The sequence below is a fragment of the Ostrea edulis genome, chromosome 1, assembly GCF_947568905.1.
Source record: "Ostrea edulis chromosome 1, xbOstEdul1.1, whole genome shotgun sequence".
Classification (NCBI taxonomy): Eukaryota; Metazoa; Mollusca; class Bivalvia; order Ostreida; family Ostreidae; genus Ostrea; species Ostrea edulis.
Genome location: NC_079164.1, coordinates 36,206,275 through 36,224,096, shown reverse-complemented (window position 1 = coordinate 36,224,096; position 17,822 = coordinate 36,206,275). Strand labels below are relative to the sequence as shown.

General features: G+C 34.7%; 2 protein-coding genes across 6 annotated transcripts in view; both read left to right on the top strand.

Annotated features, from left to right (window-relative positions):
• The window catches only part of LOC125657999 (lipoma-preferred partner homolog), a 23,754-nt gene extending 10,942 nt beyond the window's left edge, over positions 1–12,812 (top strand). For all 3 annotated transcript variants that reach the window (XM_048889007.2, XM_048889015.2, XM_048889024.2), the window contains 6 exons: positions 319–420; positions 2,590–2,657; positions 2,764–2,811; positions 6,678–6,808; positions 6,957–7,077; positions 10,676–12,812. In XM_048889007.2, the coding sequence (XP_048744964.2) occupies positions 319–420; positions 2,590–2,657; positions 2,764–2,811; positions 6,678–6,808; positions 6,957–7,077; positions 10,676–10,807 (602 nt within the window). In that variant the 3' untranslated portion in view covers positions 10,808–12,812. The remainder of the gene's footprint in view (positions 1–318; positions 421–2,589; positions 2,658–2,763; positions 2,812–6,677; positions 6,809–6,956; positions 7,078–10,675) is intronic.
• A 1,069-nt stretch (positions 12,813–13,881) lies between these two features.
• The window catches only part of LOC125658015 (polyamine-transporting ATPase 13A3-like), a 49,160-nt gene continuing 45,219 nt past the window's right edge, over positions 13,882–17,822 (top strand). For 2 of the 3 annotated variants that reach the window (XM_056147270.1, XM_056147265.1), the window contains exon 1: positions 16,471–16,528. In XM_056147270.1, the coding sequence (XP_056003245.1) occupies positions 16,516–16,528 (13 nt within the window). In that variant the 5' untranslated portion in view covers positions 16,471–16,515. Of the gene's footprint in view, positions 14,110–16,470; positions 16,529–17,822 lie in introns of those variants that run through there. The other variant, XM_056147268.1, reaches the window with a different exon arrangement.

Genomic DNA, 17,822 nt, shown 5'->3' with positions numbered 1-17,822 from the left:
TTTTCCTCTTTTCAAAGGAAGTCCTCTGATTTGCTCAATTTTCGAAAAAATGAAACACTCTGGATTTGATCTAAAGTGGCAGAAAATGATATTTTTCCAGGTAGGGTGAGGTGTTTTCCTCCCTTTTTGACCAGATTTCCTCTGATTTCTGAAGAATTCAGCCACATCCCTGAGTATATTAAGGGAAGGGGGTGTAATTTAAAGTACTTTTAATTTGGGGAGCTGGGGAGACATTTGTTTTTAATTAAAAAAAAAATTTAAATTTATGTTGTAATTTTGTGCTTGGCAACAATTGTTCATGAAAAGATTTAATTGTAGGAATTTGTGTGAAATGTCAACAGAAAGTGGTAGGAGAAAATAATGGCTGCACAGCGAACGACCAGGTCTATCACATCTCCTGTTTCATCTGTATCAACTGTGGTAAGTTACTATCAATTCTCCCCAACAGCATTTAAATCGCACTGAGGTTCAGGATGTTTTGAGCAAAAGCCATGTCATACACATTGTACAGTGTATAGTGCTGTGTGTTTGTTCTTAGATGCGACCAGCATGAGGTGGCTGCAATATGTGCTGTATAAAAGGTCATTTCTGTGGTTGAAAATTTGTACACATTTAGGTCCAAGAGGGATGACTTCAATTGAAATCAGTGCCCACCATGTAGTCAGACCACAGTGTCCTTCTGTTTGTTAAGGAGGAATACTAGGAGGGTTCAAAATTGTTAGAAAAAAGATGCTTATCAAATTCAGAGGGGTATGGACATGATTTTGGTACAAAAAATGACTTGGATATCTGATTAATAATATGATAGTACTTCGTTTGTGTAAAACATAGCAACATACCTAAATCTCAAAAACTGATGCAAAGATGTATTTGAGACATTTTCTAAACAAGGCATGAGCCTTGTTTACATTCATATGTCACATGACTCCACTTTCAGCATGGCCTAAAGTTGGGGGATTCGGTCAGAAAAAATGCTTTTACAACAAAAAATTTCTGTTCTTTCTTCTTTGTGCTTGCTTCCTAAGGGCTATTCCAGAAATAAATACATGGGGGGGTCGGGAGGCACCTTTTGTATATACCAAGCACCCATAAAAAAAAAATGAAAAATTACCCCATGACCCATCAAATTGATAAACTCATTTTACAATGACCCATCTAATTAAAAAAAAACTAACCAGACCCACCACAAAAATATTTTTAAAAATGAAAACGGTACAAATCTTGTGAGGTTTTTGGGACAAACATTCTAGTCAATGACGCGGTAATGCCTGTGCGACATTGTATCACAGTAGTTCTGAAGAAACGATGTCACATTAACAATCAAAGGCGGGAATGTTGGAAAGATTGGGAGTCCAAATGATGCTATTTTCATGAAATGGGTATGGATATGTTTTTTCCACGAATCGTCCGTCTTCTAATGGAGCCCGCGCCCGGAGGCCTCTATATCACCATCACACTGACTGATAAATATAACGCATCGGTACCCTCGTATAAATCAACTAAGGTTTGCCTATTTTTATTAGAAAACGGAATACCTATTGGTTTCAAAATATTCCGAAAATCGATGCACTGTAAACTGTAATAATGTACAGAACAGAGTTAGCCGCCATCACGTCCAAAGGGACCCTTCTAAACGCGCCTCTAATTTGAAGAGTGCTGTAATGGAAAGTTATGCGCTGCAAAGAGCGACAACTCGAATAGTTCTATGTTACTTCCGATTTCCGATTTCGAAAGCAGCATTTCGAAAGCACATTTTCAATTTTCCCTCCGACATTTTGTAACCAACACGACAAGAGCGACAATAAAGATATTCTGAAAACTCAACACCCTAGCACAAAATAAAACAATAGAAACTACCCACTACCCGTAATAACTATTTTTTTTAACAGTCCAACCATGGACCATATAAAATATGAAAAAATACGACCACCCACACAAAAAAATATCATTTGCTGCCCGACCCCCCCCCCCCCCCCCCCCCCCCCATTTGATAATTTCTGGAACAGCCCTAAACAGATTTATCATTAACATATTTCAAAATCTTGAAATTCAATGCTTTTGACATACTTTTTAGAAATCTTGGTGCCCTCACCTTTGTACAAGATTTCAGTGTGTTGACAAACACAATTTTGGGAGCCAGATTTTATATAAATGCCAAGCATTTCCTGTATAAAAACATTTTTAATAAACTTATCTATAAATCATCTTTATTATTATAATAAAAAACTGTTGATTTTAATGGATCAAAAATCTTGTCCATGCCCCTTTAACAATTCAAGCAATTTTTTTATCTGTGAAATAGAATTCAAAATCATATTTGAAACGGTTCAATTATGGTATTGAAGAAGAGGGGTTGGATATAGTTAATGTAAAACGTGAAAAATGTAATTACTTTTAGTGTGTACGTTTCACTGGTATGAAATTTTATACAATCATTTATCTCCATTTTAAGTTTTATTTTTAACAACTTTCTAAAGCCCCAAAATTTAGCAGCACATAAAAATTACCTGTTACACATTGTATTTTGTAATATCAAATAGATATAAACAATAAACTGAATTAATTAATCATCTTTGTTAATTTGATTAGGAACTCTTCTGAGAGGAAAGTCTTTCTATTCCATGGATAATAAACCTTACTGTGAACACTGTTATGTGGTAAGTTCCAATCACAACTAAATATTTTATTGAAAAATTCAATTAATGGGTTTTTTAATGAACTTCTTCCAGGAGTAGTGGTAACCTTGTACTTTCTTTGCTTCAGAATACCTTGGAGAAGTGTTCAGTGTGTTCCAAGCCTATTACAGATCGGGTAGGTTTGCTTTGGCAGGGTCGTCAATCTCTATTGGGTCTGATAAAAGGACCCTTCCTAATTAGAAAATAAGCAAAAATTTCCCAATTACAAGTCTACTAATTCTCAACTTTTAGATAAAGTTAGTAAAATATATTTCTCAAATGATCACCTATTATCAAAATACAGAAAGAAAAACTCTATCATTTAAACAAAAACCTGGGTTATTGTACATGCATGTTAAGTAAAACTTTCTGAATCTGAATAAAAAATTTCCCAATCTAAAGGGATTGTGACTGTCCTAAAAACTGTAGGGACAGCCTTGTTTGGTGTGACCATTGTCGCAGAATGCGTAATGTAATCTTGGATTGTCTACCATCACAGGAAAATGTTAAAATGTTTACTCTACCACAAGCTATCTTCAGTAGTAAGAGCCTATAGTTGGAGAATAAGTACAAATACTCATCATAAGTGTAGGCAGGAAGTGTTATTGTTGGAGTGTTTCCATAAAGGAAGCTGATGCGGATGATGCACATAACCATATATTGCTCAAATTTAATGTGTGCTCTCAGTACACTTGACCTCAAGTTCACTGACATAATTGGAAGTCATTATTTTATATCATACACTTAAACAATCAAATTTTTTATTTTATTTTCAAGCCTAGGGGAGCTAATACAATGATTTCTTGGTGGTAGCTCTGAAAAAGAATTTTCCTGTCCGTTTTGTACTACATCCATGGGGAGCATTCTCTCCAAAGATTTTCATACTCCATGGAAACAAGGTTTTGGAGGGAAATAGTGGTGGGAGGGGGGTGACATAGGAATCACCATGCCCATTCATTTGTATGTACTGTCCTTCTGAACCATATCCTGTCTGGACCATAACTTTGTAATGGAAGGCCATTAAAAATTCATACTAGACACAAAGGTAACCACAAATCTTGTACCATCAACAGGAACAAAGGACATTTTACGAAAGTGACTGTTCGGCATTTAATTATAAACCATTAAGGACATGAGTCCAATTAGGATGGATCAAGTGACAGATGTAAGATATGAAGTCCAGGCTTTAGGAAAACCTGCCAAATGCAATTTGAGAAATGGCTTTCTCACATTATTACCAGTGTTAGGTCGACTTTACCCATGTGAGATTTCTCTATATCATATACCTAGTAGTGTATCAGCCCTGATACACCTATCTTGGCTAGGGTGAGACAGCTGCAAGTAAGTAGGGCTGCCTCGCCCTAAGGGCCAAGATATCTCTGTCTCGGCCCGTTGTCAAGGGGCTGTCTCGCCCTCAAATTTCAAATGACTATTTCTTCTTTAATCTTTTGAAATCTAACATAACTACATGAAAAAATGAAGTTAGACACAATTTTTTTCAAATATAATACTTTCTTCCACGACAAAATTTAATTTAAGCAGAAAAATTAAATAAAAACGTTTCAAAAACAGCGCTAAATTGTAGCGAGTATCTAAGCAAAGGGGGGTAACCCAAGTAACACTTGTTTATTTAGAACAATAACACGTTTAACTTCATTTAAAAACAATCAACGTTCTAGGCGACAGAAAACAGTAAGAGGATTATGGAGGGTGATACTAAAGCATTCTTAGAAATTCCCGGTCCTAATGGAGATCAAAATGTTAATTTACGGTAATTTTGATGTAGAAAACTGCTTTAAAACGATTTCTGAAATCTAAAATCCCGAGGACTTGGCAATAAAACGAGAAAAGCAGAACCAATATCTTCCGACGTTTTTCAACGACTTATAGATGCTAAACAAATGGGAAACGGTAAAAAAAAACTTACTTCAGTATAAGGTAACATTCCCTAAGCAAATAAATAGCAGCATTACATCAGATCTGTAAACATTCCCGTTCATACGATGACGCCACGTAAACAAAGTTCTACAACTCTTACAAATTATACAAAATAATGAAAACGGGCGAGTTTGGTAAATCCGAAAAAAGAAATAAAAATAATTCACTTATTTCCAATTTTAGTATTCATTAGCAAGCCCCTAGGGGCTTCTTAATAGTATATACATGTACATGAACAGCACAGCGATAGATATGACGAGTTTCTCAGCCAAGCAGTTCAGTTAATTGAAAAGTCCAGATTCTAGACCACATGAGGGGGTGTCCATGATTAATCATCCAATTATTGTGACCAGCAGTGGAATAAAGCTACGAAATCCAGACTTTAGCATGTTTCACAATGCCAATAGTACTGGAAACATAACCATTAAAGTAAACTCACTGAAGGAATAAAATAGTCAAATATCGTTGTATATATAGTATACCATGTATTTATGTTTGGGTCAATACCACCACCACCACCCCACCACCACCACCACCCCCCCCCCCCCCACCACCACCACCACCCCCATTTTAAAAAAAATGTTTATCAACTTGTTGTGTTTTAGGTATATGATATAAACAATATCACACTCTAATGTTGATCTCGGACCTGGGATTGCCCCTCAAGTGATCTCGGCCCGAGCCCATAGGGCTCGGGCCAAGATCAACTCTCGGGGCCAATCCCAGGTCCGAGATCAACATTAGAGTGTGATATTCTATATGTCTCACACTGCTGTGATGTCATTGATTGTGGCATCACATATTTTTATGATTTACGTTACACGATAAAGTAAAATATTTTTTGTATTTTTTTTTTTTTTAATTTGATATAGCTTTCTGGTAGACAACATTGGATTTAAATAAATTGTAAACCATATTTGGGTATGCTTTTTTTTTGCCTGTCTAATACGCAAGATCGTAAATACCAAGTTAGCGGAACTCTCTTGTAAAGAAGTCCGGAAAAGCGTGTCGATCTTGGGCATTTTTTGTTTATTCAAACATGGCATCGGAAGACGATTTAACCTGTGCATTCCACAATTAAAAGCATTTTTAAATGAAAGGTGTGTGAAACGTCTGGATACAGGAAAAATGAACTGAATTTGGCTCGTGAAGCTAGGCTATGTTTTGACGCAAGCTCTTCTCAGCTTTGGAAATTTCCTGGCTGAGAGCAGTGGGAAAAAATCCACCTAATTTCCATTAAAATCTATCATTTGTGGATATTTCTGAGTATTAGGTTTCTTTCTTGAATCATTACTACAGTCTACTGCAATGCAATGATAGTGCACCATTGTTAAAATCAGGTGAATCAATCACGACAAAAGTTGCAGAACTGGTATTATTTACCAACATGCCCAAATTCTCGCATACTCTGGGTCTCGCGAGACTTTGAAAAGGGAAAGTAAAATTTAAAACCAAGACGGAAAAAGTAGTCGCGATCTTGCGTATTAAGTTTTGCATTGAAGTGCAAATGAGGATTTTGATAATTTTGAATTTTCTTAAAACTCCTGAATTTAGGTAAAATTTGGGTAAAATGTGAGAAAAAAAAATGTTTCCTTATTTACTTGTGTGGGATTGGGGAATTTGACCTCTAGGACAAGATTTGCTTTCTTGAACTCTGCAAAGCTTCATCCTAGACTGCGAATCTTGTCTCCCCAGTGGAATTTCCCCATCCCACATTCGTACTAATGAAGGATTCTATTAATACAATACCCATACAATGATGAGCAGTCCTGTGCTGTATGACAATGTAGATAGGTTATGATGAGCAGTCCTGTGCTGTATGACTGTAGATAGGTTATGATGAGCAGTTCTGTGCTGTATGACTGTAGATAGGTTATGATGAGCAGTCCTGTGCTGTATGACTGACTGTAGATAGGTTATGATGAGCAGTTCTGTGCTGTATGACTGTAGATAGGTTATGATGAGCAGTCCTGTGCTGTATGACTGAATGTAGATAGGTTATGATGAGAAGTCCTGTGCTGTATGACTGTAGATATGTTATGGTGTTATGTTAATATCTTTTAGTTGCTGAGAGCCACCGGCAAGCCGTACCATCCTGCATGTTTTACATGTGTGGTTTGTGGCAAGAGTCTGGATGGAATACCATTCACGGTGGATGCTACCAACCAAATTCACTGCATTGAAGATTTTCATAAGTAAGGGTATCATCTTAATGTAGTCGTGGTGTATTTTAAAATATATGTCCTAAGCTTTGAAAAGCAAGTCATTTTCATTTTTCAAAATAGTCATGTTTATTTTTAAATATAAATTCCAAGCTTATCAAAAAAAAAATTCTTTTTGCAGAAAATTTGCACCTCGCTGTTGTGTTTGTCAAAATCCCATCATGCCTGAGCACGGTCAAGAGGAAACTGTTAGGGTGGTTGCCATGGATAAAAGTTTCCATGTTCAATGCTACAGATGTGAAGTACGTAACCATTAATCTTGTTTCCTGAACCTTGTTTTTAATCGAAACTCATTAACTGTATTCATCTTATTGAACGCCCAAGGTGTTTAGGAAATTGGAATGGGGAGGGGGGGGGGGTATTTAGAACTTTGTTTTGATACATTTTCAGTGACATTTTGATTTTGAGAAATGCTTAAATAGATATAAAATTCAAAGTGAGTTTATATAATTGTTATACTTTCCTTTATGATAATAAAATCCACTCAGGTCTTATGCATTGATTTATTATTTCAAATCATCAAAACATAGTAAATACACAAAGATATAGTAGCTATTACTGGTATAAAGTATGTCAAACTGTATTCAAAAAGGGGGGGGGGATGCTCTTAATTTTTTGACAGTTGAAAAAAGTCCCAGGAGGCATTTATAGGGGATGGGGTGATCAATAGAATGATTACAGTGAAATGAGAGTGGTGAGGGATGAGGTTGAACTATTTTGAATGTGGGTTATATCTTGGAAATCCTTTAGCCAATTTTATTCTAATTTGGCCCAAAGTATTTTTTAGCCAAAGGACTTTAACGTTCTCCTAAATGAAGGGGAAAGTCCCAGATTAAAAAAGAGTAGTACAGTGTAGGTAGAACCATTTCTACTTGCACATAGTAATACAAAGTATTAAGTGCAAGGCATCACCCCAAAGTAAAGAGTGTGGTCTCTAGGTCTCTTCAAAATCCAGTAAAGTTTGATTTATATTTAGAATCATTATTGCCTTGTAACAAGAACTTTTCTGTGCATATTGTTACTACTGATCATGTGACCTGAATGGTTGATTTTGACTAATTGAATTTTGTCAGTAACTTTTGAACTTTTGAGCCTCTTGAGGTTGAGTTTAAGATTTCATTTGTTTTGACAGGAAATCAGCTGACCTTGTAACCTCTTCTGTGAATCATAAATAGATCGCCCAGCGTCTAGATCTCTGATTGAGAGAGAAAGTTTCGTACGATTTGTTGTACAGAATAGAAACACACTCTATTCAGACATATGAAATATACAACTCCAGGAAGGTTTAAAGTCTATGTTAACGCCATACACACTGCAGCATTTTGCTTTATACAGCAAGATTTAGGCCAATTCAACTTAATTAGTAGATTATCATCCAGGGTCACCTAAAAGTATGGGGTGGGTGGGAGGATTTTATTTTTTAATTTTTATTTTCTGAGAATTATATTAATGACAAACGAGTAGTGCATCATTTAATGCCAGATGGATCTGTGCTTATTTCACAGATGAATTCCAGGTTAAGCTTTAATTTCAAACACAGAAAGATATCAAACTTCTTCAAGATATGAAGCACATTAATCCTTTCCTTTCATTTACACCTGTAAGAAGGCAAGAAATTAAGAAAACCATAATATGATATATTTTCTTCACGTGGCTTTTCACAGTGCCATACCGGATATGTAAACAAGAAATGTAAATACCGGAGTCTGACATGAAAATTTTCCGGAAATCGCAAGCTCCGCAAAATAAAAAAATTTCGGGTGGGGATAATAATCTATCAATTAAGTTGAATTGGCCTTAGGGGCGAGATCAAAAGTTGAATGTCTGACAAAAAACCATATTCACAGTCTTCACCAAGGCACACACACACACACCCCCCCCCCCCCCCCCCTTAAAACTTAATATGATGAATGTTGAAACTAATCGATTGACAAGTAAAAACATACGAGTATAGATAACACTGTAAACCTTTCTACTGTTTATTCACAAATGAAAGTGTACATTAAAGCTATTAAATGTTCATTAAAATGTAATACAGTGGAGCCTCGTTAATCCGGACACTTTGGTTCCCAGCAAAATCGTCCAGATAAATGAAGCGTCCGGATAACTGAATCGTATATTTTCTATCTTACATAATATGCTTACTTTATTGATAGGTAATGAATTAAACACATTCTGCCATTGGATTAACCATTTGTATTAGTAAATGAATTATAATAATGTTAATGTTTACACGCATTTCAAAGCCCTAAACTTGAAATATACATGTGTGCTGTGTATTTGCCTATGCTTACATTGTACATGTATATTACCACTACAAATAAATATACAAAACTGTACCGTATGCACTAAAACAAATAATGAAGCACTACATGTAACTATAGATAAATAAATCATTTATTTAGTAACTAACTTAATCATTTACACTTCAAACATTTCATCACACTTTTACTTCTTAAAGAGGTCGGTCATTTCCATCTGTCGCAATTAACGGGTTCAGCGGTCTGTTAAAACAATCTTCATCGTCAAAAGTTGATTTAAGAATTTCATGTTTATCATATCAGTTGACAACATTCTTTAACCAAAATTTCATCTGTCAGAGTTTATATTTCTTCTATATTATCCAAGCCAATATCGGGGGAAGAAAATAGTTTAAGCTCGTAATATTAAGACCTACTACTGCTGCTTTGATCTAGCCACGCGTACCTATCATGATATGATAATAACGGAACAAAACTCGGGTGAAACCAACATTATTGGTAGATACAAAATTTAAGGAAAGTTATTCGCTCTACAACATCGTAACAAGAATCAATCGTACACAGGTACATTCTACATGTGTGACATTCTAAACATTAAAAACTTACTAAATACACATGTGCATGAACATACATGTGTATTTCACGCCAATCAACAGTATAAAATCCAGAATCTAGAAATATAATCTACTCTTTAGATTTGAATAAGCCAATATTAATTTACGATTCAATGCAACTGATATGTGTAGCAATTCAAACAAAATCATTACGGCATGATCTTTAATTTATTTTAGAATACTATTAGGCTATTGATCAAGACTATAAAATGATATGCTATATATACAGATTTATTTACAAAATTCAACACTACAGATCTTGTGTGCAAAAATTGGCAATGCAGTGTATTGATCGGCACATGCTATCTAACTGACATATCATCACACACCACCTAATTAAAGGGAGGTGTTGACAGTTTGGCTTGTTTTCTTTATAATTTACGCCTTGCTAAAATTGTCCGACACAGAACCTTCCCTCAAAAAAATTACCGTCTGGATTAACGATACAATTTTCGACCCCTTTAACGTTTTGTAGTAAAAAATGACTGTCCGGATCTGGAACTCGAATTTCCGGATTAATGATGCAAAATAACGTATAAAAATTCCGTTCCCAAGAAAAATCGTCCAGAAGGTGAAGCGTCTGGATTAATGGCGTCCGGATTACCGAGGCTCCACTGTATTATGTGGTCTTTAACAGTTGCTTGTCTGTTTTCTTTTTCCACTAAAGTGTAATCGATGTCAGATGACAGAAACTTGTGGGAGTCGTCCCCCCCCCCCCCCCCCCCCCCCCAACTATTTGAACTATTTGAATTTAGATTTTGTCACACTCTAATGTTTAGCATGTATATAATATTCCTTGAGAGGGAGTCATTTGTGATGCACCTTGATTAGTGATGTCATTGCAGGACATTCAGGTCACATGTGTCGGGAACACCTGTCTTTTTGGTGTTGTTTGAAGAGCAGATTAAAATGTACTTGTATTTTTTGTGCATTCCCTTTAGTTTTTATGATATTAATTATTTCAGGATTGTGGACTGCTTCTGTCATCCGAGGCTGAAGGTCGAGGCTGTTATCCACTAGATGAACACATTTTGTGCAAAAACTGCAATGCCAAGCGAATTCAAGCTATGTCAACCAAAATGGCCACAGAATTATGAGCTGGGATGAATTATCAAGCTTAAAGCTGTACTCTGTGTCATAATGTATTGATATTGTATTCAAGCACATTTATTGTTCTTCAAATTTATTTCCACTAGAAAAAATTGTAATTTTCATCAATTGTTCAGATTAATCTATGCAATGAAATTGTTGGTGACAATATTATTTTTATACTTGTACCATGTCCTTACTCAGTAGTTCGCGCTAGTAAATACTTCAACGGCACCACTCATGTGTTTAAGCAACGATGAATAGACTTTATTATTGCACTGAACTTGTGTGTCAATATTTGCCAGAAGTCGTAATCATTCAATTTTTGGTAGATGAAAGACGACATGGTAATTCTAATTAATTTAAATTTTTGTTGATATGTCTACTTGTATCAACCGAAAACTTACTGTCATAGTGTCGCGCTACTGTTTGTAAGTAAGGTTTTGAAATTTATGACATCACACAACAGAATGAAGTACGTAACATTTTTATTTAGATTTCTGGTTTTGAGAATTGAATGAGACAAAATGACTCTGACATGGTTTTTTTGGTTGATCAGGATATCATCCAAAAGTTTGAATTAAAACTAATTCATTAAGCTCTATGTGCATTGACTCAGTTTTTCGTCCAATTCTTGGTTGATGCTTAAATTAACCAAATAAAGTATCAGAATCTGATTGTAAATTATGTGCATTTATTTTCCTTTGTTCAGCTCTTCTTTTTCAGCATTTGTAAAAATCTTATTAGACCAAATAGTAATTGAATGTTTACACAACTGTTGGATCTGATGATTGTAGAACTTGTGACTTGTCAGTATTGTTGAAGATCAAACTTTGTATTTTTATAGTCGCTGTGTATCCCTTTTATGATAAGATGTGATAAAACATGATCATGAGTTTGTGTGTTTTGTCTGTTTCTTTCATATTTTATACAATATCTAAAATAATTATGGTTTTGGTAATAATTATTTTACTTTTGTATCAGCATTATATTTCATGCAAAACAGAAATTGGCGTATTCTAGTCCTGACTTTAGTACCAGCCCATAGTGTCATGTGTATGCATCTGCAAATACGACCTGATCAATTATGATCTTAAACATTAACAGGAAGTTTACTCCCTAATATTTAGATTGATGAGCATTTTTATTATGTTTTAAATTAATTTGATACTTTACATGTGATATTTTATTGTTCGGTATATGCTTAGAAAATTCCAGAATTTTGTTATTATATTCTGTGCAGTGCTTCTGATACACTAAAATCAATGCATACACAGGTTCATCCATTTTTATTTATTTTATTTTATTTATTTTTTTTTTGGTAAAAGTGTAAATTTGTTTTGTTGGATAACTAAGGACTGGTGTTTTTTGTCATACTTTTTATTAGCTAAGCTTATTCATATTTACAGAATATATACATTGTTGTATCCAAGTTTATTATGAATTCCATTGTATGCAATTTACCTCATGTGGAGAAATTTAGAAACTGTACAAGAGTTGTCCCTCTTTCTGTACGGATGTAGAGTCGGGTGTTTATTATAGGAAACTCTATATGAAAATAAATACAGAAATTTGATTTTATAAACGTTAACATCCACAGCTTAGGAAACAGGTTTGCTTTTTGGTGAGAAATGCCTATTTGATCTACACTAAGAAAAGATTAGGCAACCTTGATGGAAATACTACATGTACTTTGTTTGAATTATAATACTGCTTTCCTACACAGTCGGTATTTCTACAGTAATCTATAAATTTCTAAATGGAACAGGCTAGAAATGTGGTTATGATAATCTGCATTGTGACATTTTGTGATGGTGTCAGTTTTAATTTGGACTGTTTTAAAGACTAGGTTATTGTATACCCTCTCTGTATCCTTTCTATACTTATTCATCATCTTATTGTAGTAATTTTGTTGACGTATTGCTTTCTATTATAAACGATACAGTGCTTGCTAAACCAGTTACAGAATGTAGTATGTACAAAAATGTTGATTAATACAGACTGAAATTTGAAGTTCCTGTTTGTTTGATAATCTTTTAAAATGATATATCACCGAAGAGAATGCAGTTTTGGGTGTTGACAGAGGATGTACAAATTAGATATTGTTACTGGTTACAGAGTTATTGTCATGTGTACTAGCACTTTTTGGGAGTCTCTTTTGACTGAATTCCTTCTAACAGGGGGGGGGGGGGGGGGGGGGGGGGTTACTCTATGTCCTTTAAGAGCTTTCAGAAAATTACAATTTGCTAATTGAAGATAGATAGATAAGAAGATCAAAGAATGAGGAGAAGAGGAAAATATTTATGTACAATTCATATTTGATCTGTCTGTCTGTTTGACCATTTCTAGCTATATAATGCAATTTTAAATATAAAACTTGGGAAGATTTATACAAGAATTTGATGAACTGAAAGGACAAGTTGAAAGTGTTAAAGTCTATATCAAGGTCAGTAGACAAAGCGACCATAGAACTTGTCAATGACTAGGTGAATGATGTTTCACAAATACTTGATGGTCTGTGTGAGAGACATTTTGAAAAGGGAAGTAACTTGATGGTCTGTGTGAAAGACATTCTGACAAGGGAATTAACTTTTGTAGAGATTGCCTTCTCTTATGCTTAATTTTATAACATTAATTGAATACCAATATATACAAAACTTCCCAGCAATAAAAACTTCATGATTTTAAGGTCAATTATATGGGAAGTGGTTGTTTTTCTGTGGAACATTATCCAGGTTAAACTTTTGGTCTTTAGTACACAAGCCTATCACAGACATGGAGACCAACTTCATCCTAGGCATTTCTGTCCAATTAACATGGGCCACCTGTAGACTTGTGGGACACCTGTAGAATTGTGGGTCACCTGTCTCGGAACACACTTATACACTGCAGGTAAAGGACTCTAAGGACTTGCATCAGCCCTCAAACTGTCGAACAAATAGTTACCTAATGTCTTAATATAAACCTGAATTGGATAGAAATCAAGAGTTATAGAACCTAATTAGATCATTTTATCAACCTATCTTGATATACAGTAGGGCAATAAACAATAAGCATAGATAGATAACTGTTATCTCCCAGCATGAAATTACTGCCAGGGTGGTTATCTCCTCCACTTGGGATATACCTACCTTGGTCTTGATTTTTCAGTCTGTCATACTAACATTTTATTTCCTATTTGAGGGGTTTATGGTTCATAGAAGTGTTAGTTGGACAGAACCTAGACCACAAAGGGGGGTCTCTGATGGTGTGGAGATTGTTTTATGTGGATGTGATTGTGTATGAAGATTCTTATGAGACACAATGGCAGGTAAGATTCAAAGGCAGTTTGTAATTAGATAAGTTGACAAGATGGTGGAATGAATTAAGGGACAGCTCTGTTACAGTGGCTGTAAAGTTTGTTCAACTGATCAAAGTAAATATCTGAAGTAGAAAGTTGCATACACTTTCTCTATATAAAAATAATCTTTTACCTCACATTTTTAGAAAATTTGATTTTTCTTATTTTTGCACAGGGCACTGATAACTTCAAAAATGTCTTTAAACGTGCAAAAAGGTCAGCTAATCATTTACCAGTCATGTGAATTTCATCTACTTCACTTTCATCATTATTTAACAATATATTTTGATTCAAATCCTTCAAAATTGGTACAATATCCTTTTTTTATACTTTGAATACCTTAAGGAGGAATAAAATCTTAAACTTGAACTACAGATCAGCAATTGACACATAATTGAGCTACCCAGCTAAGGCAATTCGATTTAGAAGGAATGTATATTGCTGATATTTGTGTTTTTCAAAGGAAGTCGGCCATAATGACGATGTAGTATTCCTCCTATAATAATTTAAAAAGCTGAAACCTTGAATAGGCCTAGTGCATAACCTCTGCATGACTGTACCAAACAATTGAAATTGAATGTCACTAATATTTATTCCATATCAGAGGTAATAGCGATCTTTCTTGGAATTCTAAAGTTGCTAAAATTAGCTCTCGCTAAATATACCCATGATTTATGGAAAAATTGCTAAATATGTGTCTCGCTAATAAACCATTTGAGTAAGTGCACATCGGTATTATTTGTATTTTGACACAGCTTGGTTTTTTAACTCACCTGAGCTACCTGAGCTGAAAGCTCAAGTGAACTATTCTTTCTGCATGTCCATCCATACATAAACTTTTACCATTTTCATCTTCTCCAGAAGAATGGTCCAATTTCAGTTAAACTTTGTACAAATCATTCATCGGTGAAGGGGGGGGGGGGGGGGGGGGATTCAAATTGTTTAAATGAAGGCCCATGCTCTTCCAAAGGGGAGATAAATCACGAAAATGCAAAAATAGGGTGGGATCATTAAAAAAGACCAGAATTTTACATGAAAGCTTCCTGATATGCTAAGTAGTGCAGATTCAAGTTTGTTAAAATCATGGCCTGGGGGGTAGGAATGGGGCCACAATAGGGGTTCAAAGTTTTACATCTTTAAAAATCTTCTTAAGAACCACTGGGCCAGAAAAGTTTACATTTTTGTAAAAGCTTCCAGATATTTTGTAAAAATCATGGCTCCCTGGAGTACGTTGGGGCCACAATAGAGAATAAAATATTTACATGCAAATATATAGGGAAAATCTTTAAAAATCTTCTCAAGAACCACTGGGCTGGAAAAGTTCAAATTTACATAAAAGCTTCCAGACATAGTGCAGATCGATTCAAGTTTGTAAAAAACATGGCCCCCAGGGATGGGTTGGGGCCACAATTGTGATCAAAGTTTTATATGTGAATATGTAGGTAAAAAAAAATGTTGAATATGGGCCAAAGTGACTCAGGTGAGTGATGTGGCCCATGGGCCTCTTGTTAGTTATGTCATGATCCTTTAGGGCTAGGTTGAGGGCACAATATGGGGCCAAAAATTTTCAGGGATTAAAGAGTGACAACATTTCTTTTAAAAATCACAACAGCAGGCCCCGTCAATGTTACTCAGTGAGCAATGTGGCCCAGGGGCCTCTTGTTTTTTATGAGTATAAGCATTTATTTTAAGATGAAAGGTGACTTATATTCAATGAAACAGAGTTTTCTTATTGACAAACATTGATGAATGTAAATGTTTGCCATTCTTTCCATTATTATCAGAACCTCATTTTCAGTTCCATGAACTGGGTCCCATGAATAGTTTCTCACCACTCTGTTCTGTCTTTGGCTTTCCTCATCCTACTACCTGAATCCCAGTTCTTTCCTCTCTTTCCACAGTTCTTCTCCATGTTTCCTTCAGTCTTCTTTGCTTCGTTTGGGTTTCCAGTCTTGGGCTGTCATGAACCTAGATTTGCCTAAAAATGTCAGGCAAGACAGTGTACAAATCTGTTGGGATACATTTATTATAATTACTAATTTTAGTCATTCATGACTTAGTTGTCATATGATTTGACTGAATTTCATTCAGGTGAGCCTCAGTAATGATTGACATATTTGAAGCATATTAAACAAAGGTGTAAAAAAAAAAATGTAATATATTATAATTTGTTGGGTACTGTTTGGTAAAGATGACTTGGTTCATGACCTTGTGAATGCAAACACTTCCCAACAACATGTACACATGATCATGAAGAAGTGTAGGAGACCAGTATTTGTGTTCATTCAAGCAGTACTACCTGCTAGTATGAATACCTGATAGAGACATGCCAAGCTTAATTAAAGTTCACAGGTAGATCATATTGTGAGGGCATATATGGCTAAAGAAAGTAAGTTTTCACATTCTTCCAAACAATTTGATGTTTACTAAATGTTACAGGGCCAGGGCGAGCTTATAAATAGCGTCTGCTAACAGTGGTAATTTTTGATGTACAGAAATGAAAATCTCTACCATTGTTTCATTGTACATACATGTACAACCTTTTCACATTATCATAAATGCAACAACATAGATGATTGATGTGTGGTAACAGATCTTTAACACCTTGGTAACAAAATTTTTTTTACACAAAACATGCATGAGTACATAAGAAGAAATTCATATAAAGTTTCTACTTTAAAACATTTTAATTATAGTCAGTAAACAGAAACAGTTTATTAGACTGCTATAACTATTCATATTTACCATGACTAATTCAACATATCTACTAAAGAATTTTAATTAAAGCTAAAATATTATTATGAAGATAAAAATTATGAAACAAATGACTAAAATTAAAGAAAGCAAACAGTTCATGGGCCTAGAAATACCTGATGAAATTTGTTGTACAGGTTTACAAGCAAATTACTATTTTTTGGAAAGTAGGTTAAGCGTAAAGGTCATGTAAAAGTCAATAATTTTAGTCCATTAAAACGTCAGCTATCTTTATCTGTGCTATCGAATTAAATTTGAATGGACTGTTGCTTGCATCTCAAAAGTCATGGCCAATTAAGTAAATCAAAGGTCAACATCAAGGTTGCAAAGTCAAATACTTTTGTACCATTAGAATACAGGGCTTTTAAAGAGAATACACAAATGAAATGTTTAAGTTCTACCAGAGAGGAAACTAAAATGTTATTTGCAAAAAAAGAAGACTGAAGGTATTTTAAAGGTCAATGTCATCGTAATACAGAGGTCAAGTCACAGTAACATACAGAAGTCAAGTCTTGTCACAAAGAATGATTTATGTGAAATGTGATGATTATATATATAGTGCAAAAAATGTAGCCATGCAATGATAAGTTTCTGAAAATCATCAATTTTGAAATGACCTTGAGGCTATGGCCTTTACACAGGGGTGATGCCTTGAAAAATTGAAATCTACATCATATTGTGTTGCGTATGTGCAAGTTTGTCAAAAATTTAACCAATAGACTGTTAAGAAGATGATTTTTTTTAAATTCCAAGATGAGTTAAATTTACTTTGAAAAACTTGAAATGTGTGGTTTATTTGACAAGTTAAATTTACAATGCTACACTAAATCATATAACATTAGCATGACAATGGCATCCCAACCAATCATTCTGTAGAAATTAGCAATCATGGCAGTCAAACCAATCAGACTAGAAATTAGCAATCAATC